General features: G+C 38.2%; 2 protein-coding genes across 6 annotated transcripts in view; one reads left to right on the top strand and one right to left on the bottom strand.

Moving 5' to 3' along the window:
• Positions 1 to 115: 115 nt before the first annotated feature.
• Positions 116 to 10041, bottom strand: LOC137395258 (low-density lipoprotein receptor-like). Of its 3 annotated transcripts, none has more exons than XM_068082117.1 (16): positions 9670 to 10041; positions 9462 to 9581; positions 8393 to 8533; positions 8193 to 8303; positions 7773 to 8095; positions 7300 to 7666; positions 7052 to 7216; positions 6759 to 6896; positions 6009 to 6223; positions 5414 to 5665; positions 4693 to 4983; positions 3441 to 3685; positions 3091 to 3334; positions 2677 to 2817; positions 1664 to 1715; positions 116 to 1049 (listed from the first exon to the last, which is right to left on the bottom strand). In XM_068082117.1, exons 1-16 carry the CDS (start codon positions 9761 to 9763, stop codon positions 1024 to 1026), a joined length of 2925 nt encoding a protein of 974 aa, XP_067938218.1. In that variant the 5' UTR covers positions 9764 to 10041; the 3' UTR covers positions 116 to 1023. The 3 variants fall into 3 exon arrangements, with proteins under 3 accessions (XP_067938218.1, XP_067938219.1, XP_067938221.1); XM_068082118.1 differs by having other exon boundaries at positions 8193 to 8306; positions 9670 to 10040; XM_068082120.1 differs by lacking the exon at positions 1664 to 1715 and having other exon boundaries at positions 8193 to 8306; positions 9670 to 10030.
• A 1132-nt stretch (positions 10042 to 11173) lies between these two features.
• LOC137393824 (myosin heavy chain, clone 203-like) overlaps positions 11174 to 25652 on the top strand; it is a 28804-nt gene continuing 14325 nt past the window's right edge. For 2 of the 3 annotated variants that reach the window (XM_068080532.1, XM_068080534.1), the window contains exons 1-6: positions 11174 to 11274; positions 14775 to 14845; positions 16427 to 16487; positions 21286 to 21434; positions 22549 to 22630; positions 24550 to 24668. In XM_068080532.1, coding sequence (XP_067936633.1) covers positions 11265 to 11274; positions 14775 to 14845; positions 16427 to 16487; positions 21286 to 21434; positions 22549 to 22630; positions 24550 to 24668 — 492 coding nt within the window. In that variant the 5' untranslated portion in view covers positions 11174 to 11264. The remainder of the gene's footprint in view (positions 11275 to 14774; positions 14846 to 16426; positions 16488 to 21285; positions 21435 to 22548; positions 22631 to 24549; positions 24669 to 25652) is intronic. The other variant, XM_068080533.1, reaches the window with a different exon arrangement.

The following is a 25652-nucleotide window of genomic DNA, read 5'->3' as shown; positions in this document are numbered from 1 at the left end:
AGTAGTTACGGCTATCATTGATGCATTCAAATACCGGCCGGCGGCTTCCTTGTCAATGAATCCATTCTCAAAGAACAAGCGAGATAGTGTAACTATATAACTAAGACCAGTCATCTATTATCGCAATGATGTATTTATATACAAGTAATAGCAACTATTTACACATCTATTAGATGATTATAACATGAATAAAACAGGGATTTTTTTTCAAGATACCATTATAAAATATTGCTAACGGAAGCATATTAACAAGATTGCCAAAAACCAAAGGCAGGTATGAAGCAGCTAATGCATAGCAGTAACTTACACTGGCTACTACATTCGCATAACCAATGGACTTGACAAAAAAAATCCTGACTACTCATAAAAATAAATAATAGGACAGACGTTTTTCAAAAAAGTGAATTACGAAATAGACCGGAACAACGGAGACTAAATGAACAGATTCCGAGACAATGGAGTAGACAACTTTGATGGAATGAATACAGATGGCGGATTTGAGCAATTCACAATGATAAGGGGGAAGTAGATGACAAAGGCCAAAGGAGCCTGCTTCATTTTGGGCTTACAAAATGTCATTTGGCATGCAACAAAGACAACTGTCAGCCAATATAGAAAATGGTGACGGCCGAGAAGAAAGACTTGGTAATGAATATGTAGGTTGCAGATGTAAGCGCGATTCCGTAGATTTGTGGTGTTGACACTTTGTCAGCGGTCTATCGTATGCAGCTCACACGACCGAAGACAGGCTAGCAGAAGCCTATATAGTTGCTGTAACTTCAACAGCATTTAGCACCGGTTATGACGAAAGGAAGAGATTTCGCAACATTTAGCTCCACCTTTCATCGTGTCAATCTCAACGCACTCGCAGTAACATTCATGTCTCAGTCCCTTTGTTCTAAGCAAGTCCATACTCGCTGCTGACTTACGCAGAGACATTATGTTGAGCAGACAGCTTTAGCTGGATTGTAGGTGTGATGAATACGTCACACATCGAAGTCGTCTTGAGAACTTGAAGTACCTTCAGATGATGTCAGTGGCACTGTCACCTAAAAACAGACATGCAAAAAATTATTACCCTTGATTGTTTAGCCACTGGTTTCATTAACATTTGCTTTGTCAACTGAGAATAGCATATTTAAAGGTTTGCATCTGAACTAGACGGTTGCTGCGCTGCATCAGGCGACATCAGCCCACACGTACCAACAAACACACGATCAACAAAAGCCCTCCCTACCTATTCAATGAGTGAGATTGGAAGACGCAATTTGCGGAATCAACCAACCACGTAAGGAATGGTCAAATTCAAAAACTACTTGCTTTCATCTTTTGTTTTACAAGCATCGCAGAGAGATTTCAATGTATAATTGCAGTGACCCAAAGTGAATACGAGTGGCATAAATCTATCACTACAAATAGGTCTGGATTGGATTGATTGACTTTCATACACGGATTCAGGAAAGCAAACCTTGAGCACTCGATGCTGCAGTTCATGCTTGCCTACAAGTTGTACTCTACAGGTACATGCAGTATAGAGAGCAGAGACATGCTGAGCTGAGGTTGGCATACAATTGGGCGAGCAACTTGGTTCTACTGACTAACAGCTTGGAGTGCGTTTTTAATGCAAACAGGCGCAAATAGACAGTCACAGAGTGTTTATTACCTGCTGTCACGTGTACATCTACACAGGACTCGGTGGAAGTGGACTCAGGCAGCTATAATCAATGCATGGTGTCATGACGGCCTTATGTTCTCAAGGATACGATGCCTAAATTTCTAAATTATCAGTCAAAAGCTGGCCAAGTCAGAAAAGCGGGATTTGCGAGAGCCTTTATGTGATGAGGCTCCTCCGCAGGCAGTTACGATGCCTTTAGATTTGGGATATGCATCAAAAAGATTGACAAATATTTTCATAGAATGGGATACGCGCTAAAGCATTTTAGTTCTAAGCATATCGAGTAACTTGGAGTTATCCTCTATATGCAGATTTTTGCGATTTATAGACTGGTTTGTGGTAATTATTCTATCGATGAATTGGAAGTGCATCCAAGAAGAACAATTTTTGCAACATACATACGTTTCCGCAGCTTAAAAAATATTTACAGAGATCTTGATCTATGACTTCTAACCTCACATCACCACACATGCACTGCTTACCCACCGTCAACAGACCCTATCCGATGTGGTTACCGTGTACCCTTGTGCAACGCAATCAAGACAGAAGTACCAAATTATCTAATAATTTTGGAATTAAAATGCCTCACACGTACCCACAATCAGGCAGCCTCTACGCATAGGGAACCCAAAGGCATCCGCAGGAGGTAGGCTCACTGCTCAACAGACTGCAGTGCGGAGATGGAAAGAATAGAAATGGGAAAAATGAAGTAAACTGAGCATTTCCAGGAACCGGTATGCTTTGAAGAGGCCATAGAAATGCTGAGTTTTTATTTGAATTTTTCTGAGGCATCAAGTGACAGTAATATATTATTTGCAGGTGGCTTTGCATGAAAGTAACTTTATTGTCACAGTAGTGAGTCAATGCAGAAATCGGACTAAATTGATAATGGTCGAATATTAATGGCCCAATCAACTTTGTTCCAACAGCACCGGTTCATGAAAAGTGAAGGAAGGAGGGATGGAGTGGCCAGCCAAAGAGTATTGCATTTAGTTACTCACTGTAGGATCAGATTGAGAAGGCTGATATTCGTGACGCGGTAGTTCTAGCTTGTCTTCGGTTGTACGTTTGTATACAGGATTGTCAAAGTTCATATCTTTGGCTTTATTTTGCCTCATGCGTCGCACAAACAAAACAGAGATCTGCAAAATAAGAACCGGAATATGCATATACATTGTATAACACGCTATGAACGGGGCATTAACAATGCGACAACCTATGGGAACTACCAGAATGGCCTGTCGACAACCAAGACAGAGTGTAATGTCTTGTCTTTGTAACGGCTTGTCTCAAGTCATTAATCATACGATAGCTAAAGCAAACTGAGAATACAGCGACCAGTTGAACCGCAACAGAAACAGATCAAGAATGTTAAACTAAGAGGATGTAACAACATGTATAAGTACTGCACTCACCAAAGCCGCCACGAGGCCAATCACAAACACAGAGCAGCTTGCAATGACGGCCACTTTTCCACTTTTGGATATTCCCGTAGTCCCGTTATTTCCCGCAGTCCCGATATTTCCCACAGTCCCGATAGGAGCTACATGGGCACCCGGTTTGACTGGCACCATCACCTTGCTGCAGTTTCGGCCATTTGCACCCAGCACGTAGCCATCCGCGCAAAGACACGAATATTTTACTTCACCTTCTACTGGCCTACAAAACAAAAAAGGAATGAGAGGGAGACTCAGATTTGCAACTATAGTATTGCAAAGTAACACGTTAAACTATATAGTAATGTATCTCTTTGATATCAACTCACAAAAAGTCATCATTGCTGCCAAGGGGACGACTCCATGGCTTGGGAGCACAAATGTGCTGACATAGAGGCTCTTCTCCAATGGGTTGCTCACAGTGATTTGTGCTCTTTTGTTGCGACAATGGGTGGAAAACCTTGAGGTCCATTGGCTGCTCGAGGTCACCAAGAACGCGTGTTATGTTGCCTCCCGTGTACTTGTTGGCTGATACTATATGCCTGTGTGCCCAGTCAGTCCAGTACAATTTGTTCTGCAGCAAAACCATCAGAAATGAGAATCTTAATGATAATGAACAACTAAGGGGCAATTAGATACCGCTCAGCTTGCATCTGGGGGCGGTATTGAACCATCCAATCCACGTTTCAGCAAAACTAGGGTTAACAATTGGCAAGCAGGCAGGGTGGAGACAGCAAGTTCAGAGCAGCCAGCAAAAAACACTGCCTGTTATGATATATGCCTGTTTTGTAGGCACTGCGAGTATCGTTGGCCAGTAGAAGTTGTTCTTAGGATGTGGACTGTTTACTGTGACAGCATGATTGCTGTTATGCAATAAATCTACTCCCCAGTTGGTCGCACAACTTACAGCTTCAACCTATTCAAAGACACCCTCCCTACTCCTCATTGTCTCTCCCATCTTCCAACATTGAAACACAGAAGCTGATAATGCAGACTAAAGTGTCTCTTATAAAGAATTGGCACAAGTTATCAGGTCAAGTTAATGGTAGATCTGGAGACAGTCTTGTATCAATATTAGCTATTAGAACAGCATTAGGTGGCTGCTACATCTCTGGTATATCATAAATGATGACTATAATGCAGCATCAACAAGGTGTCTCATCAAGCTTTTATAAGCATGTCCCTAAAACATGCATTATTACTTACAACATCTGACACAAATCTTTGATCAAACATATTTCGCAATGTGTAGATTAAACAGTCCATAAAAAACCAAACTGCAGTCAAATCACTAACTCTTGATGAGTGAGCCATGGACTCAACTTGGCCAAGTGCCATAGCTGACATAATGACAACATCGGACCATACCGAAGGCCCTATGATTAATCAGCCAATAGTCATACAGGATTACAGCAGCAGACGCTTTACCGGGGGAGGCTTAGACAGGCGTTGGCAAGATAAGAGGGAAGCCACGCGAGTGGAGATATGGGCATGTTTGAGCCCACCGGCAGGCAAAATGAGAGCTCGTTTATACACCTTTCTGTTTGTGGGTAGATAGACAGTCTAGTCAGCTTGCCTTACCTCAAAAGCTGTGATGGAATAGGGATGCTTAATATTCTCCGTGTCATAGACAAGGACATTGATATCAGTAATGCATCGATCAATAGAACAGGAGAAGATGGTGTGGAGCTGCGCATCAATCCAATAAAGACGCTCGTTGTCGCTAGAAATGTCAAGGGCAAGGCCATTGGGCCAGTTGAGATACTGCTTTTCACTGTTAATATTGTAGGCAATCTTCTGCATGCGGCTACCATCCAGTGCTGCAAGCACTATGTGGGGGTGGATGCCCCAATCTGACCAGAATATCCATCCCTGCAAAAGACATGATGGTTAAAGTCATACCATACCTTCCTCAGCTTGTATAACAATAGTCAGTGGCCTAACACACCCACTAGCATTTATCGTATCGCCTTACACCCATTCAAAGCTTGCAAGCCAAATTTTTACATGCTATCCATTATCCATTTGAATGTCTGTACAAACAGACCTTATCAACGCTTTATAGACGGAACCGGCATTGTTTGCACTGCACTCCAACCACTGAGGGTTTAGGTGCAACAATGAGCAGTGTTTGGACAATCAAACATGAAAATACAACCAGCCCTGCTTAGTTTATAGGGATGACCCATAATATCATCACTGCATGTACATGAATAGCTGTCAGCATGAATCAAAATTTATGATGAATGAATCAACAATGCCTTAACCTTATCAAGAAAACTGGTGAATCATGCTGCCTCACCTTCCTAGGATGAACAGCAAGCGCCCTTGGTTCATCAATACAAACTTCCATTCCTTGCTCTTCTTTTGACAACTTGTTGCAGTTTGGATTTTTGTTCTTGTAGAGAACCTTAGAATTGCCTTCTTCAGCCTTCTCATCCATGCATGCCATGTTTATGGTATTAGACGCAGTGTCTGCCCAGTACAGATGCCTGTAGATCCAATCATATGCGAGACCGTCAGGAGTGTCTACTCCGGGAATGTTCAAATCCTCCTGAAAAAATTAAATTATAGAAATTTCCAAAAGCTTGAAATGACCAACCCGGCTTAGGCTTACTTTACGAACACTTGCTTTTTAAACTGGCTTCCAGCTCTCTAGCATAAATCCTCCTCAACCAACCGATAGATAACAATACAAATAAGTTGTGGCTGCAATACCTCTGTCAAATCAATCAAGCCCGTCTGCCTAAAGGGGTCAACAAGCTACCAGCAGTTATGATGGATGGCACAATTTCTAGCGCTATTGACGGCAAGTAGTGGCCAAGGGCAATGGCCCAAGGTACATATACACAACTGTTTAGATGAGAAGGAAGCCTATTTACAAGCAAAGGACAAACCTCAGTCAGATCTGCGTCCGAGTCAGCAGGAGGCAATTTGAACTTGAACAGTTTCTTCTTCCCGAGGTCCGAGTAGAAAACTTCCTGTCGAGAGTAGTCAAAATCGAGAGCGACAGCGGCTGAGCTGTCAACGAGAGGCATGTACTCGCCCTGACCATGAATGCGTATCGAGCGAATTTGATGCCGGTTTGTGAAGAGCAACTTGGGGTGAACACCTGCAACAAGAAGTTGACCATATCTAGACAATGTGTTTTCAATGTTTATTGCAATTTACGGACAGGATAGACAGTTGAGGAAGCCAGGGATAATAGACAATCCACCGGCAGTGCTTAGGTAAGTGACGGCAGTGCTTAGGTAAGTGACGGCAGTGCTTAGGTAAGTGACGGCAGTGCTTAGGTAAGTGACGGCAGTGCTTAGGTAAGTGACGGCAGTGCTTAGGTAAGTGACGGCAGTGCTTAGGTAAGTGACGGCAGTGCTTAGGTAAGTGACGGCAGTGCTTAGGTAAGTGACGGCAGTGCTTAGGTAAGTGACGGCAGTGCTTAGGTAAGTGACGGCAGTCCTTAGGTAAGTGACGGCAGTCCTTAGGTAAGTGACGACTAAACAAACTGTTGTTAATTGACAGTGTGGGTAAGCAAAATGATCTGATAGGGCTATTGCAAGCGTGCAATATTTTTTGTATCAGCATGGGTATCCAAAAGGCAAGCCTTAACAGAAGTAAAGCTCGCACAAGATGCAAGGCATAGCACTTACTGGTAGAGTCCACGAGACAGGAGCGGTTGTCTGTTGCCAAAGAATAACCTTCCGTGCAGGCACACTTGTAGGATCCCAACTCATTTGTACACAGCTGATCACAGACTGGACTCTCTACCTTTGAGCATTCATCATCATCTGAAATCGTGCATATAAAATCAGAAGACAAAAACACATCACAAACCGTGACGCCGCCACACACCGTGACGCCGCCACACACCGTGACGCCGCCACACACCATGATATATCTCATTAACATAAGGGTGCGAGTAAGGATAGAGGATGATACCCACCAACGCAGTTGTTATTGCCATCACGGACATAGCCAGGAGCGCATGAGCAGACGTAACCAACAGTGCGGTTCAAGTTACTTGTTAAATTGGTCCTGATGGTTTTGCAGAGGACATGCTCACCGGGACAGGTCTCCTTGAATTGACAGGGATCAGGTATTACGTGAGCTGTAAATAGCCAGAGAAATAGTAAGCCTCATTGAGATGCAAGATACAGACTATGTGCAAGATACAGACAATATGCAACATACCTCCACACTGTTGTTGGGATTCATCCCTATGATTCTCGCAGTCATCTTTCCCATCACAAACCTTGCTCATGTCAATGCAAGATGGCTCACGAGTGCTATTGTCACAGATAAACTCTTTTTCAGGATCGCATGTCACTGGCAGAGTTGTTGCACAGCTTGGTTGTGTCTCATCCTCGCCACCCTCACACTCCTCATTGCCAGAGCATACTAGGAAGCTTGGGATGCAGTCTCCATTATCGCACATAAACTCGGCGCGTGAACATTTCGGGTCAGATGGACAATCAAGCTCATCCGAACCATCGTCACAGTCATTCTGTTTGTCGCACTTCCACACACCAATGATGCACGCAACAGCGCCAGAGGTACACTGGAATACAGAAGTTATATTACGGAGACACAAGACAAAAGTTAGTGAATTATTCAAAGAATCATCAGGTTTGAGATTGTACAGTGAAAATTGGATGGAAACATACCTTGAACTCTAGATCAGTACAAATCTGTGATGGGACCAGTGTTTTTTCCTCTTCATCAGGGCAATTGGCCTCATCCTCCCCAGATTCACAATCTAGCTCATTATCGCACATCCATTCATTGGGCATACATTTGTGCTCAGCTGAGCAGTTGAAACGTTCATCAGGACAAACTATGACAGGACAATTGACCTCATCCTCTCCATTAAGACAGTCTTTCTCCTGATCGCACAACCAATCTTTCGAGATGCATTCTAGTGAGGCCGAATGTCCCTCGGCACCAGATGGAGTACAGGACAGCTGATCAGCAGAGCACGTTGTCTCACCTAAAACACGAGTAATTTCATTTTGTAATCGTAGAAAGTAGATAATACCAAATATTTTCTACAACAGTAATAGTACAAAATTTCTTGATAAACTCACAGTTCTTCTCGTCCTCGCCACCTTGGCAATCAGGCTGTGAATCACATCTCCAGTCTGCATCAATGCAATGGCCACCACCACAATCAAACTGGTTTACTGAGCAGTCGCTATCTCCTAGAACACGAAACACAAAACAGTGAGATTATCATCACACGGGAGTATGGTAAAAAATTCAGCATAAATATTATTCACATTTTTACCTTCTGGACATAATGCATCAGCCTCATCTTCACCATCATCACAATCAGGCATTCCATCACACTTCCAATCTATGGATATGCATTCGCCACTCTGTTGGCAGTAAAACTTCCCCAGGGATGCTGCAGACTCCTTGGTACATGCTGGAAAAAAAGAAGAAAAAATTGAGTATAACCAGAACTTAGACAAAATGTTTAAGCAAGACTGGTTGATTTGGGGCTGTGCCAACAATTACAAACAATTAACATTGCATAACATCGAACTACTGGTTGTGAAAACAATTACATAATGCGTAAACCCTATCAGCCATTAAAACCATTCACCATGTAAGAAGGTAGGCAGTTGTTCAAATAACAGCGTATGAATAGAATATTGGCTGCAGGCCAACTCCCCAAGCCAATACCGTTGTTCTGTACATTAGGCTATTGATCGTTATGATATGGTGCGAGTGAATACTGAACACTGATTGGCTAGACATGGCCATACCCTCAATCCGACCTAGTTACAATAGTGAATACTATGAGCAACCGAAGAAAACTATTACAACAGCTTTCTCCATTAGAAATCAAAATGAGCATCAAGTGTCAGGTGTTGCCTAGGATAACTCAACATATCACAGCAATACACAATTTTGTGTTCTATAGCTATACGTGCAACTCTGACAACATTGAGCATAATGCTGGTCACCCATTCAGTGGAGAATTATCTTTAGTATTGAAGGATAACATGTGTACACTGTCGAAACGGGTCTTAGCGTAAATTATCTACTGAACTTTGAACAGTCTTGGAATATTCCAAATGAAGGCATGAGGAAACCGCTCTCATCAAATTGTCATATGTAAATATTCACAGCATCAGCTTGTTAACAAAAGCTTGGAACTATAAATCAGTTTAATTTTAACAGTAAACTAAATAGGCGGATTCAGAGAACAAATCAATCAGGCAGCAAACAGAGAGTGCTGTTCTGCTCCATTAATTTGTAGAAATTCAGAAATGGGCTGATGGAAAAGACACCAATAAAAATCCATACTGCGACAGAAATAATGACCTTAACCTCAAGATGAAACCTACTTGGACAATCGTCTTCATCTTCCCCTTCCTCACATTGTTTCGTTTTATCACATCGTACATAAGCAGGCCTGCACTCATCAGATTTGTGGCAATAAAAGTTCTGTTCACCTGCGCACCAGGCTACAAATATATACCTCTGTAGCAATCAAACGCTGTTAAATAAATTTGAAGCTGAAAATCACTTCAAAATTCTAAAATGATGTCTTACCTGGAGCAGTGACATTGTTGACTGTTGTGGCTCCTCCCGTTACCATTAAACACACGTATAATATCCCGAAGCAAAACCAACTCGGTGCCAACATTGCTGTTGCTAGCAGATAAGATGGGTTAACTAAGACTTGTGCAAACCCACAATTTGTTTTGTTAAATTTTTTTTGTAAAATTGTCCACTCCCTAAAAGGATTTCAGTGAAGCTTCAGCACCCAAGTTTGATTAGGAATAAGATATTGGTAAAACAGACTCCACATCGACCAGATAAACCTACAATAAAAATAAAACAAATTGTCGCAACGTTTTCTAGTTGTAAGGTGTATATAGAATGTAACAGCTATGCTTGAAAAAACAATACGAATTGCTCGTTGTTGTCTTCTATAACTTTTTTGTGTAGGCATAACAACAAACTTGCAATGATTCTTTTAAACAAATACATCGTCATTTAAAACCATTGGCTAATTAATTTTAAAAAATTTTCTTATAATTTTTAGCAAATGATCAGAAATGTCTCAACTGAAGCGGTTAAATGAAGCTACCAACTACTTCCTGTCAAGATTATTTAACTATAGATAACTATGGTGGAGATAAAATGGTTTAAATATAGATAAGAAACGACCTAGGATACCAAACTAGCACTTGGTCATCAATCTCAAATGCATTACACGGTTTGCTATTAACTTACTAAATTTCTTCTTGACTATGCAATTTAATAAACCTTCAATACTACTACTAAAACAACCGGCTTTTCCTAGCTCAAGTGAGTATGCAATGATAGTAAGGCGGTAGATAGAATACTCATTGGAATTTATGGCCACGCATAGCAGTTAGAAAAAATAAGACTTGTGATTGGTTGTGAGAATCACGCCATTGACAACACACGTTTTACGCTTTCTGAATGGTGTCCTATAGCTCTACGCGCCAAAAACCTAGACCAAGTGTTGAGCATGGCGTGACACATATTTTGTGAGAAGTGATCGTGGTCTATGGTTACTTAAGCCGCAATAATTACGTGTACGACAAGTTCATGAATTATCATTGGGGAAAGTTTCACAAGCTATGAAACTGAGGCTACAAGAAGTTTTCCCCGGTTATTTTAATATACAGTACCCGGTATCAGTCAAACCGTAAGCTAATGTAACGTAGGTAAATAGGAGAAAGGCTCAGTTTCGTTACGTATACCCGATATAGGATACATCTTCAAACGTTTTTTGAAAGCTGTCACGCATGTTTACTGTTTAGTAAACATATTCATGTAAACCCCGCCATTGTATGTACAAACTAGCAACAATAAATCAACTATAACATCATCGTAGTAGCAAAATACAATACAAGTTCATTCTACAGATTGTTCATCGACAGCTATTACTATATATAAACAATTGGTGTAAGTGTGAAAAGCTGTTTTATTTGAATCCTGCATAATCTTGAAAAATGCTAAAAAGAATTGTTTAGGAAAACAAAAAAAGGTTTGTATTTTAAACATGGCTAGTGTCGTGACTGTCGAATCGCGGTAAACCGAACATTTCGGAGTGTTTGTTACCAAACATTGGCTCCATTACTGTTATGCTTAAACAAAAAACATAGAAAAGAATGTCACTTGGTAACTTATTATATTAAACTATTTTGGTGCTATAATATAGCACCATATTATGGTTTACCCGCTTATGCTGCATTAAACGAAAACAACTGCGTAACGTTTTTTTGTCGGCTAATTTTTCTTTTAGTGTTACATTTTCTTCTCTTCATGCTTACACGCATGACGGACAGCAATACTATTATTTAAGAGTATTGTTGAAATGCTTGCAAAACTTGAATATGATTAAATACGGTAATATAACCTTTCACACTAAAGATTGGGATGTTTGGAGTGGCATAGATACGAACGTATTTCATATGATTAAAGTTAGTTTCAGTTTAACCACATTCCTTGTTTTATGATATGTGGTTATAAGAAACTCGTCAATCTAGCAATTTCCTTCTGAAAATGGTAAACTGAAGAACTAACAAGTACGATGTTTGCACATTGCTAAACCCCAACATTTGAACAGCTCGTTGGAATATCCGTTATGCTACCTCTAAAATATTTGGCGTAAGTAAGTCTTATTACTCTCTGCTAAGAGAAGACCTGGCTTCCAGTTTCGTACTGTTAATGTTGCAATAGACTGCTACTCCTCTGACTGCCTTTCATCTCATGGTAATATTTTCATAATTGTGCATGTAAATATTGCCCTTGTGGAGATCTCAGTAATAAAGAAAAGGGCTCCTTTGTAAAGGCGAAGGCACAGTAGTAAAATTGGTTGGGAAAGGCAATTCTATTAATTACTGGCAATTATGCAGTTTTGTAGGCTGATATCACACAAACTAAGGAAAATTGGAATAGCCATGGTAGGTTTTAACAACAAATTTGTTTGTTGTGATAGTAGGCAAAAGCATAGCTCATCGACTTTTTGATTATCGAACCTGTTTAATTAGTATTTTGCACACCCATCCAATGCCAAAGTCTTTTATCCTTAAGTTAAAATGAGAATTTAATGTGGCAAGAGAATTAGTGAGCTGTTGTTCATGGAGTTAGAGAGGGCCTATAGGTAAAAGCTCCAAGGCAGTAATTAAAATAAAAAATTAGGCATAGACAATGAATATTTTGAATATAAAAACTATTGAGATAACAGGTCACATGATGAAACAAGTCGCTTTCTATTATGTCATATTCTGGATAAAACGGAAGCAGTGTAAACCCAAATACCTATATACTATATAGGCCACTGTAATTACAGCATTGTACAATAATTTGCCAGAGACTGTTGTGACAAGTTTTCTTTTTCACACATTGTTATAGATTTAGGCTGTTCAAGGTAAAGTCCCAATTTAGTTGATTTGTATACACAATAGCTAACTACTGGTACAAAAACTTGGTTTCATTTTCTTTAATCATTGTCATAACTGGCACTGCCATGAGTTCTTGTTTTATGGTCTTAAATCTGATTTTTCGCTACATACTTTTGTGTGAACTAAGCATCGCTGTTCATTTAATGTCTTGAAAAATCTTTCTTATGCGTTTACTGGAATTTGTGCTAATGCAGTCAAACCACCACCAGTTTTACATCGCTGCAATATTTGACTGAGGTGAAAACCTTTGTATGTTGGAGCTAAGAAAAAATGTAGGATTATTATATTCAATCCATCGTTTTTTGACGTCAACAAGTCGTTTGCACATGCGCTCGTTCACGAAAAAGCCGCCATATTTGTAGAAAACGATCTTTTTTCTTTTATTTAATCGTACTTTTTGGTGTTGTTTTGATACTATAATAAAAAAATTGCAAACAAAAGCATTGTTTTCAAAAGTTCATTGCAAAAGCTTCGTGTTTTTAACGATAAAATTGTCTATAAAGATGGCCAACAACGATAAAATGACGTCACGAAAAAAACGAAGGATAGCCCAAAAAACAATGCTAAGTACTCCAACTCATGGTCTAGTTCAGCTCAGAAAAAATCAAAAGGCACATCACTCTTTTACCAGAATCGTATATTATCCATTCTGTCCTAAGCTGCTCGAAGTTGTTATCCCCTTCTATCGTAGGCTGATGAATGAAAATTAGAACGCTTTCAAAAATTGTTTTAGGGTTATGCTATCTGGTATAAACAGCAACTATCAGCGTCTAAATGCCCTTATTGCTGATGAGCTAACAGCAGTCTTAGATATTTGTGGTCTAAAATACTCGAGACAGCATCTCCAATCTGCCTGACCATTCATTACATTCCGCCTTCCCTAGAAAATCCACTGCATTTTATACCAGACACCAACAACTTGCCAATTCACTTTGTTGTATAGCATTATGCAAAAACAGATTTTTCTTCCAGCACACGTAATTTTGCTTTGCTATTTTTTGTCTCATGGTCCGATGGGCTTTAAACAGCATTGACTGGTAGAAATATTTATATTTATTTATATTTATAAATGTTCATATTTATCTAAGTAACTACCATTAGCAGTAAGTAGCATTAAAACAAAACCATTATTCAAAATTATGTCAAAAAGTAAAAGAAAAAACCTGAATTATATGTAAGAATTGAATTTGTTAGGTAATAGATGAGAAGAGGATTTAATTTTCACATAGCCATTGTGGTAAAGATCATTTCAGCTTCCGCCTTTGATGTGTAGCTTTGGCGGTTAATTAGTAAAAATATGTTTTTTTGTTGTTTTACCTTTGAAACATGTGACTAGAAATGTTGTCTTGACAATTCATAGGTTTGATGAGTGAGTGATTAAAATGCTTAGATGTAACCTCTCAATTTTACGCTAGATAAATATGATTCACCACAACTTTCCATATATCTTTTGCTATTTCTTGCTACCTTTTAGTGAGTGCAAAAATTGTTTTCTACAATTACAAACTGCTGAACTAGCTCCGTAAAATGCAAAATAACTTATTGAAACAAAATATAACTGTTGCTGTGTCAGCAAATAAAGTGTAACTCTCATCATGTCACCGAATAAAGAAAAACTCTGGCAGCATGTCAGCAAACAAAATGTAACTCTCATCATGTCAGCAAACAAAATATAACCCCCGTTATGTCAGCAAGCAAAATATAACCCCCGTCATCATGCCAGCAAACAAAGTATAACTCTGTCATCATGCTAGCAAACAAAGTATATCTGTCATCATGCCAGCAAACAAAGAATAACTCTGCCAACATGTCAGCAAACAAAGTATAACTCTGTCAACATGTCAGCAAACAACTCATCAGCAAAATGTCATCAAAAAGTATGTTATGCTCCGCCCACCAACTGCTTTGCTGAAGATCTGAATATGAATTTTTATATCTTTATAGCGCTGTCAGATGTGTAACAAAGGCTGGAACCTATTTTAATGCTGTACAATATACAGCAAGTTCAAAATGTCTATCCAAAAGCTTCATGTGTAGCCAATACCAAATCTAATATCACCACCTTACAAATCTGTTGCCTTATACATAAATAATATAGATATATTATTAGTGTCCTCATACTCACTGCAACTTGTAAGTATTTGATTTATGACCGTGCAACACCCCTACAAAACATCAGTTTATGGGCCAATAGAAACTAACCTTACATTTTAGGTAGAATGGACTGGGAAAGGAAGTTCTCAACTATTGTTTATGAAACTGAGGCTAACCTAGATAGAGTGCGGGTAAGCAGCAAATCTTGTGTTGAGAGAACGTTATATTTGGTTATGAAACAAAGAACGCGTCGTGCCCTCACATCTTAACACAGCATTTCTGTATACTTTCTGTATGAATTACACCGATAAGATCGATAAAAGTAAATATTTATAAGTCTTTCCTCTGATTGTACTCAGTATATTTACACGGCATTCTCGCGTGAAAGTTTTTTACAATCTAGCCTTCTTTTTATTGCGATTCCACCGACATCACTAGACTCCAGTTACAGGTACATGTTAGTTAGGCATATTCACTTTCTCATCGATATCATAAATTCTGGTTACAGATTTGTGCCAGTATTTTAAACTATAATTACGGATATTTTTTAGCTAAGCACATTCCTATTTTGGCAGGCTTGTTGGATAGTGAAAAACAGAATAATATATTTTTCAAATAATTTTTGAGTTAAGATACCTACTTCCATTCGAGTTTTTCCGCTTTATTGTAATACGATACCCTAGGACACTTATATTTCGCTAGTATTTAGTTTTGTGAGGAGCATACAGAGTAAATTTTCGATGCAACTTAATTTCTCAGCACTGATGAGTCTGAAAAAAGTGATGTAAAAATAAATGCAGTGAAGCAAACATAAGATTTCTCAGGTTCGGTTCACCGGTAAAAAAAATTTCAATTTGGGACTAGTTTGTAATTGTAAACTGCAAGTAGAATTATTTGGCTGAGATCGATAACGCAATTTGACGCTTACTGCCATTGGTTTCTTGGACTATCAATGAACAAAGCTATTTAATTCCACGCTTTCGCTCGTTCATTATGATAGTTTAGTTCGCTCATGAAATTTGAGAAAGGATGACTCCGCGAAAACGCGAAAGTTAGATGAGGCGAATACATAAGTTTCCTAGGGTATACATGTGAGAAAGTTTGATACCCAATTTTTTATATGACTAACTATGCCCAGGACATATATGCGACCAAAAAACATAAGGTTAAGTTGTTTACATTAAATGTTGGCCGTTGCAACTCTGTCTACTGCAATGATTTTAGTACATGTACTTAATTTGTCACCTTTCACAAAATCAAAATTTATCATTTTCTAACAGCATTTTAGCTAGCTTTTCAATTTTGACTCTTCTATGGCTCATAGTAGAGCTGACATCTTATTCTAGTATCACATACATCTGGAAGTACATTGTTTGAACTCTATAAAACTCCTAGTTGAAATTTATCAAGTAGTGTATACTTACGACCAAAGCTCAGATTTTAAAAATGCAGCAACAGCTCCATTGGCTCAACCCACTTCTGCAGAATGTAACACGTACTTCCTGATCCTAGATGATTTTAAAGCCAGACGACCAGTTAGTCCTTGAGCTATGCTAATCCTCTTGGATCATAGCTGGGGTGACAAGCTGTGCCTACTAATCACGTATAAAGCTTGAGCATTTTCTGTTCTGTTTCACCATATGTCTGTAGTTATTTGATGCTCGCTGAGTGCTTTGGACCTCATCTTCAAAATTGGATGCTTGCACAAACTTTAATTACTAGGGCTCTGAAGTTTTATAATTTAATTTATTTTGGATGTTTTGGGTTTTCAGCGGAGGCTCCAAGATGCTAAGGACAAATCAGAACAAGATTTTTCAACATTACCGCCAACAGGTTTGTTAGTTTGCTGTTATTGTTGTTATTAATAACTGCAAGTTTAAGATATGGAAGGCTACAGATAAAATATTTCCGCTCCATTTGGGCCTAAAAATACTTTATTATCTATGTACAAATCTACCCATGCTACAGTACAGTACATCATCAGTACGGCTCAGAGCTGGCAAAGGTGATAACTCCCATTGCCAATGAAAGTTGGCTTCTTGCCATAATACAACTAAGTTGTCTCACAGATTAAGAAAGTCGATATCTGACACTAAAATGCACAAATCACAAAAGTGGTGAGCTTTGCATCCAGGTCAATATTGTCGACCTCTCACACTGCTCAATCGAACCGATGTAAAGGATCATAATACATAAGAACAATAATATAATAATATATGTACAATACTTTGTTTTTTGCTTCTACTAACTTTTTCCATTCTACGTGGAGTTGCTCCTGCCAGCCGTACTTGGTAATATCATACTGGCATGATATTTGGTCGAAGCACAGTGGCAATCGTTGTGGGATGCCCTTCCTAACACTACAAATGGTCCCTGCGTGATTTGAACCATCGACCTACTGGTGATAAGCCATTGTAATAACCACAAGCACCAGTCTACCTTCATTTATATAGCCAATGCAGATAAAATATTAATACATAATTTGTGAATTTATATATATAAAATCTTAGTGTTTGTCTGTTGCTGTCTTTCGTGTGTCCAGTTAGAGCAATAAAATTTTAGGCAAATAAGTTCCACAAATTAGTCTATTTGGCTAATTATTCAACCTAGCCGATTCATTCATAAAAATTGATCTTGATTACATGATGACGACGAGCCCGACGCCACGACTACCTATGCTAATGCGTATTATGGGCTTCACCACTCTTCTAGCTTTTTTTCTTTTGTTTAATTACTATTGTTGATGAAAATAAATCAAAAAAGAAATCCGCTACATTACTTGCCACTGTTTATAAGCAGTCTTGTTTATGATCTGTGCAACACCTGTTATTCATCTAGTTGTCTATATTATGGTTTATTGTAGAAACTTAAAGGAAGTTGTAGATACAATCATAGGTTAGGTTCATAGCCTGGCTGGTAAAAAGGCTCCACGCGCAAATATATCTTATTGCAGCTCAGAGTCTTGTATGAAGCTGGTTATATGTCTATATGTAACTAGTTTTTTCAAAAAAGTCATGCTAATTTCAATATCACATCTTGCCATTGTGCTTAGAGTTACGAAAGGCACACGACCCTATTATTACATCACAACAGTATAACACAAGAACAATATAGTCTTCTTGACTCTCACAACCATAAGCTTGAAACATTTATCTAGCCTCTGAAGGTATTGGCTTATTGAAATCGCTTTTCTTCGAGTCCGGCTCAATATTTATGTAAGTTAAATCATATTATTGTGAATCTCATATGGTGCTGATGTTGTTGATGGGACAAAAGTTTCGGTCCTGTACAATTTATGTAACAACGATTGATCCAATTTCATTGATCCAAAACTAAATTATCTAAAACTTATCTAACGGTACGATTAGTCCAGTGATGCGATTGGTCTAAAACCAACTCATCCAAATATATCTATGATCTAATTACTGTTATGAAAAGTTTGTGACAAAATGGAGTTTCATGTGTGTGAAACTGCTATCCGAAGGAGGAAAGGTGATTAAAAGAGGAAAAATATATTGAAAGTGAAGGTTTTAGACTAAATGTCTTTGGATGAACTGGTTTATTAGACCAATTGGATTTGTGCCAGTCGGTATTAAACCAATTAATCGTTAGACCAATCGTGCAATCCATTTGTTTTAGGTCATTTTGATATGTGTGGCTTGTGTGACTAGACTAGCTGTGCTACCGGACGTTGCCCGGGTATTAAAAATCACCTTATAAACAATGAGGGATGCCTGCCACTTGCTATTAGCCTGGCACATTGCCAATAGATAATTTGAGTAAGCTTACTAATAAGAGCTACCGCTATCCATGTCGTTGCACGATCTTGTTACGTCGTAACAAGATCGTGGGTAGCGTATTTGCTCCCATATAGCAACATATATCGCCTAATGAATACTTCAAGCTCGTATGACTGATTTAATAAGGCGTCGGACTGAGGAATCGGAAGGAAGATCCAAGATGAAATCTTCTGCGATATGGATTCTTTATTCCAATAGTTTAATAGCCATAGCTGGAACTATACACATACCCACAAACTTTGAGAAAGATACATAGCTTGTTGTTAGAGATTTGTATCTTGCATTTTAAATCTTTGGTTTATAGTTTGATCTGTATCATAAAGTTCACAGCTGTGGAGAGGTCAAGGTTGAAAGCCAAATTATCGGGGACCCTGCACTACTTTACAAAAGTCTGGCAATTATGTTCACCTTATTGTAGCATGATGTGAAAAACAAATATTCAGGTTTTGGTACTCAACACGCAATAGTCTTTCATGCTAAAAGAAGTGATAGAATCAATTGACGATCGGCAATGTATCGGCTGTATCGGAAATAGATCACACCCCTCTCGTTTTACTCTCTAAATAAGTTATTTATAGGTTGACTTGCAACAAAATTCACATTACAGTTATTTGATATGAAAAGATTCACCATGTCTTACTCTATTGTGTTGTAGATGCCAAATATGTGGAAATGTGATTACAAACTCTTAAAAGCCCAAAAACGAAAAGCCGCCGTAGATCGAAATCTGTTTATTTATCTGACGTAGTCATTACAGTTTGGTTATCGTCTTGTCACGTGATGTTCTCACGTGAATTGAAAGGCCAATAAAAAACTCAATATAAAACTTATCGTAGTACTAGTTTATGACAAACGCTTCGGGTTTTACCGAAGACCCCGTATCAAATATAGATGCTCGCTACTTAACAGTTTTGTTTCGGCATTATCTAATCGTCAAGTCGTAATCTAATAATGTGACCCCCAATACTTCGCAAATAATTTCTGCAGCGCTTTTCGATTATCACAGGTGACCAACAGGCTCGTCATGATTATCAAACAGTGATATGTACTCCTTCGAGCTAAGGTTAAGAAGTTTAACAAATTTTTACGGTAAGTTATAAGATATCAGTGCTAAGAGTGACATTATTACAATGACGATAAAACAGACGCGTAAGAACAATAGACATGATTTTATTGAATGCGTGAAGTATATTTGTGAAAATATTTCGACGAATGAGGTTGCATGAAAGTGTAAACAGAAACCATCTTGTAACAACTACGTCCCATTTGAGCCGTTTTGAAAAGCGAATCCAAACTACCGCAGTCTCGTGTGGCTGCAATTAACTGTTCGTTTTTTTTGCTTTTTGGAGCTTGTAATCACATTCCCATATATTTTGCATTTACAACACAACAGAGTAAGACATGATGAATCTTATGATACCAAATAACTGTAATGTGAAATTTGTTGGAAGTCAACCTTTAACTTATTTAGAGCTGTATTGCGAGTTAAATTTTTGACATAATTTTCTTTCTTTGGTTTTTTTGTTTGCATTGCAAGCTTGGGCTCAAGTATTCACCCATTGCACAGGAGGTTTGTGAGGTTTGTGGTCATGCTGAAGAAATACTTGGTTGCTGCGGACATTCAGTTCTTTTGTACGCGTGTCTCAGATATACTAGATAGACCAGATAAATAACTAGACTAAAATTTAAACTCAACACAATAAAAATTTAACTAAAACCCAAATAAATCAATGGCTCAACAAGTGCTACACCTCTCTTTCCTATATTTGAAAGCAGTTCTACTGGATTGTATGTTATTGATTACAATGGACTAGCCTTAGATCAAATAATTGGTCATGTCTCTATGGTTTGCTATTACTGCTCTTTGGTGATACAACATGCACTTGGAAGCGAATGTTTTCTAATCTCTGAAAAACATGCAAAATAAACACAGTTTTTTTATGTCCCAATTGACAGTGTTTTAATGAATGCTAAGTTCACATGCTAAAACCATGGTTGCTTTGAATAAAGATGATGAAATCTTTTATAATTGCAAGCGAAGTTTCCTTATTCCGATTGTAATGAAAGATAGTGATAGGGTTAACATCATACGAAGATCCTTGAGAAAATCATTTGCTAGGATTATAAATATGTTGTAACTTTAATGTATCCTTTCATGTTTGGTAGCGTGAGTTAACTCTAGCCCAGGTTCTGCTATGGTTCATTCCCTTGAAAGGGGCCACTATATCAGCTGTTATTTTGTCACTCTACTATATTGTAATCAACGCCTCTCAGTTGTGTTTGTCCAATCCAGATTTCCTTTTTGACGCACCCATTAGCTCGCAGTGTATGTAGACTTATTAGTTAGCTTTGTTTGTTGTTCTAACTAGGTGTTCAATGAGCAAGCACAAAACATACATTCTCACGCATCCGCTATATCATATTATTTTTTGGCAAGTCTCAAATGCTAACCCGTCGAGATATGAAAACCAACAAATTTTTTTAATATGAAAACACTAAAATAAAATTATATTCAAAGAAGAAATGAAAAATTTATTGCGAGTGAGTATACAAAGGAAACGCATTTGAATGAACACTATGTGTGGTGTGGTAATGGTGCTCTTATAAAAAGAAATGTCTGTCCATCATTTCTCGTATCTTCACCGATCGACTTCTGTTATTTTTGACAAAATTTACCACTTTTAGCTTCTGCATTTCATTGAAACTAATTGAGTGACAGATGTCATCATATAGATCAAAGTACACATAATATCTCATAGTTGTAACCTTTCCTTATCAAGGTACAAGTTGAGAGGCAAACTGCGCTAGTTTAATATGCTTTTGACTTGCAGTGTCATACACAGGAAGAGCACCGCTGCCTTTAGTTTCTAATCCTCCACAAATTTCTGCTGCTTCTAGCAATAAGATGTCAGAGAACCTTGCTAATTCACCACCAATATGGGCTACAGTTTTGGAAGAAAAATTCAGCAAACAACAAAAGGTTAGCTTGGGAAAAAGATTGATTTTGGTGCATCTTTTGACTTTTATGTTTATTAATATATTAAAATATAGGGCAGGCAACTCTCAAATCAGTCACGCTACCTCTTTCTCTTGTTCCATCAATTGTTTCTATGCTCATATCTTTCTAGGTAAAATCTATTGTCTGCTGTAAATTGGCGTTGATCCGGTAAAGATTTTCCTATTGTAATTGCATATACCGTAAAACCTCTATTTGATCGCCATGGTCTTGTATTTTTAACGCTTCCCTTATAGTGGCATTTTATTGAAGGTGGCATTCAAATATACTGTGTCATTTTATATTTTGACTAGCTAGTCAGAATTTTGGAAAGACAAATTTGACCCTTTGCGGGTGAAGTGATGCTAGCGTCGCCTATATGCTGCACTCTCCTCCAGGCAGAGCAACATTGATGCCACCAGCGTCACTATTTTCGCTAAACCGCTTATGATATACATTGAAGTGTCAGACTTAGTTTAACAAGAAGCTACTAGTAAAGCATATTAAACAGATACAGTTATTATTTATTTTGATGGTGTAGCTTTCAAAGAATTAAGGAAAACCGAAAAGCTTTGGAGTTAAAAAGTGCATATCAATACACCGTGATAATGGCAGTTATTACATCCTATGTTGTTCCTGAAGAGTATTCTCATCTTTCATCAAAACGTTTTAAAGCTTTCAAATCAGGTTGTAAACCACAATGTGGACAAATCTAAAAACATTAAATGTGATTTAGACCTTAGTGATTTCAAATCAGATCGTAGTTCTGATGATTGTCACAGTCGAATTTTTCACGCGCACTGTCACTAAAACCATGGCAACAATGAAAGAGTTGTTATTGATGCAACCAAGTCATTATTAGAACCATTTTGTGGACACTTTTCTACTGATAACTTCTTAGTATGGGTTCATAAAGATAAAAGAATGTCAAAGTGGCGGTCTAATAGAGGTGATGTTCAATTAAAGGGTGGCGCTGTATTTTGGAACCTTTCTCATATAGTGGTGTTCTATTAGGGGTGGCATTTAAATAGAGGTGGTGCCCAAATTGAAGTTTGACGGTAGATTATCTGTCATCTGTACACTCGTCATGCTGTTGCAGACAATAGAGACCCTCCTCGGCACTATAGTCTCGCTTCAGGAGGAAAAAGAACAACAAAAAACCACCGTTGAGCGACTAACAGGTAGGCAGTTCATTCTACCAAGTGAACTATTGATAACTTGTAAATGTGTGGAGCGGAAGGCTTCAAAATCTATTCCTACAAAAAGAAGAATGCTATTTTGTTAGAACATTATCAGAGCTTAAATGTCACTTAGGTTTATATTTCATGCCGTTGTCGCTTGTATGCTAATAGCTACAAGAGCTACAATAGCCACTAATTTTCATGAGAATATAATTACAATTACTGCCCGTTTTAAGATTTGTCTTCCCTAAGCTTTCGTTCGATCACCTTTGAGTATGTTCACTACACAGTACTACCTCAGTTCACTACACAGTACTACCTCAGTTCACTGCACAGTACTACCTCAGTTCACTACACAGTACTACCTCAGTTAACTACACAGTACTGTCTTAGTTAACTACACAGTACTACCTCAGTTAACTACACAGTACTGCCTCAGTTAACTACACAGTACTGCCTTAGTTAACTACACAGTACTACCTCTGTTAACTACACAGTACTGCCTCAGTTAACTACACAGTACTACCTCAGTTAACTACACAGTATTACCTCAATTAACTACACAGTATTACCTCAGTTAACTACACAGTACTACCTCAATTATCTACACAGTACTACCTCAGTTAACTACACAGTATTACCTCAGTTCACTACACAGGACTACATCAGTTAACTACACAGTATTACCTCAGTTCACTACACAGGACTACATCAGTTAACTACACAGGACTACATCAGTTAACTACACAGTACTGCCTCAGTTCACTACGCAGTACTACCTCTGTTAACTACACAGTACTGCCTCTGTTCACTACACAGTACTACCTCAGTGTAATTATTTGGCAGCACTTGAAGATACACTGGAAAACATGAACAGGCTGAAAACATATTATTTATTCCATGTGTGCTTTGAATTGGTACCGAGCAGCCTACCTTGACATGTATAATCTGTAGATCTCCTAGGCCTGACTGGAATTGTATTAGCTGAGCTGTACATACCTTTAAAGATTGTTCATCTCAAGCGTTCGAACACACAGGACTTGAAAATAAGCATTACTCTGATAGACTTATGTCTGCTGTACATTGCCAACAGGAATGTCTGACTTGGTCAAATTTTCCTCACCACTGGACTGATGTGAACAGCATTAGCATCTTTCAGACAGATTTTCTGTAGACTGACTCCTACTGTATTCACTAACATAGAAACATAAAATGCGTTTAAATATTTTTAGTGTTTTACAATATATTTTATTAAATTGCTTTCCCTGATATTTTTAATAAACTTCATAGATTATGCAAAGAGCTTAAAAATAAAATACTATCCATAAATGAGAGTGTTTGACAAAATAATACTTTTTTCGTTGCCCAAAATATTACTTTAAAAATAGTCTTTCTATCATTAAATCTCTTGGCTGAGTATGACGAATGCTGCCCTTGCAACTGTCTGTTAACCCATCAACTACACAATGTAAATGCAACTTTCAGTTGCAAACAAAAATTATTCATACAATATGATGTAATTATAGGTAAAATTTATGTTAGTTCTAGGACTAGACAGTTATAAGGAAAACCTAAATGTGAACATAACTCTTTGAATAAGTAAAGGGCAATATAATTTGATCGACCTTTGAACTGCCTGCTTCAGATGTCTAGTGGGCTTCAACAAGACTCAAGTTTAAGGATGGATATTTTTTGCACTCGATCGTATTTCCTCTATCTGCATAGTCTCAAACACCTGTCATCCAATGTCACTTGTCATGTTTGCTACAGTCAGATTTTCTTGCACAATCGCTGTAATAAAGTGCTTTTTATTATTAAGGAGATTTGGCAAAAAATTCTGTAGCAAGGATCTGTCTGTCGAGCTATCTTATATTCTATTCAGATAAGTTTACTAAAGTCGTCTGTCCTTTATATTGAAGATAGAATAGATGAGCTGGAGGAAAGGGTACGAGAGAAGGGAGTAGACTTGGATACAGAGAAGAAGCTCCACCAGTGGAAACTTGAAACTAGTCATGAGCTGAACACCCTCAAGCAGCAGGTTTGTGAATGAGTGAAGTAACTGAGTCTATAAAAGTACGCATATGTCTTTGCTTGAAGATTTATGGTATTTCGTGCGCAATATGTTATCAGTTTCAAGCTGTTGTCAATTCGTGAAAGCAGCTAGTAGTCGAATAGTTCTCTATCTAAAAATCCTCTCTCAGCGGTAACAGGTATGGAGCATCTAGCACTGCTAACCTCGAGGCTATCCTATCCCATAGATCTGTTCTAGTCTGTGTAAGATCTGGTCTGTGGAAGAAAAATGGTGCTGAGAAACACATGTAAACTTTCAAAAACTTTGCAATTGAGTTATACTTGCTGCTGGGGGCCCTGAAAGTTGTCGTGTGGTGTTAGGCAGTGGCTTCGAGCTCCATAAGTATTAAGAGAAAGTTAAATTGCTCCAAGATTCCTCTGAAAACTCCAAGTATTATATACAATCTCATTTAGTTCTAATAAGGTGCTTTGTGATCTCAAGACTTTACTGTTATTCTATGTAGTAGATCAGACAACCTTCTCTACCGGTGTTACCTCTATAGACTACCACACTAGAGATTTCTTCATGTTAAACTGTGTTTTGTTGCCCTCCGTATTCTATATATAATTAGTAGCAACATGGAGAATGCGTGAGTGATTGTTTCAGATATTTCTGTAAAACTTTATAATACTAATCTGGTGATGTGCTGGTATACTATTATAGACGCTATGATCCTCAGACCATATATATAATGAATAAACCCTTAGTCTAGACTCTAGAAGGTTCCATTAAGCATTAAGAGGGGTCATATATACGAAGTTGTTAATCATTAAATATGACTCAATGGTGATCTGGTAGTCCAATAACGTTAGGCTATTGGAGTGTAAGCTGTTCTGACAAGACACTAACTGAGCCTCTTGAGATGAAAGGCTAGCTTTAGTATTTATATTTTCCAATTAGGCCCTACTTTTGAAGTTGTAAATTTAGAATTTTGTGTTGCGAATGCTTTTG

Source organism: Watersipora subatra, chromosome 4, assembly GCF_963576615.1.
Source record: "Watersipora subatra chromosome 4, tzWatSuba1.1, whole genome shotgun sequence".
NCBI lineage: Eukaryota > Metazoa > Bryozoa > Gymnolaemata > Cheilostomatida > Watersiporidae > Watersipora > Watersipora subatra.
This window is presented reverse-complemented; position numbering and strand designations above follow the sequence as displayed.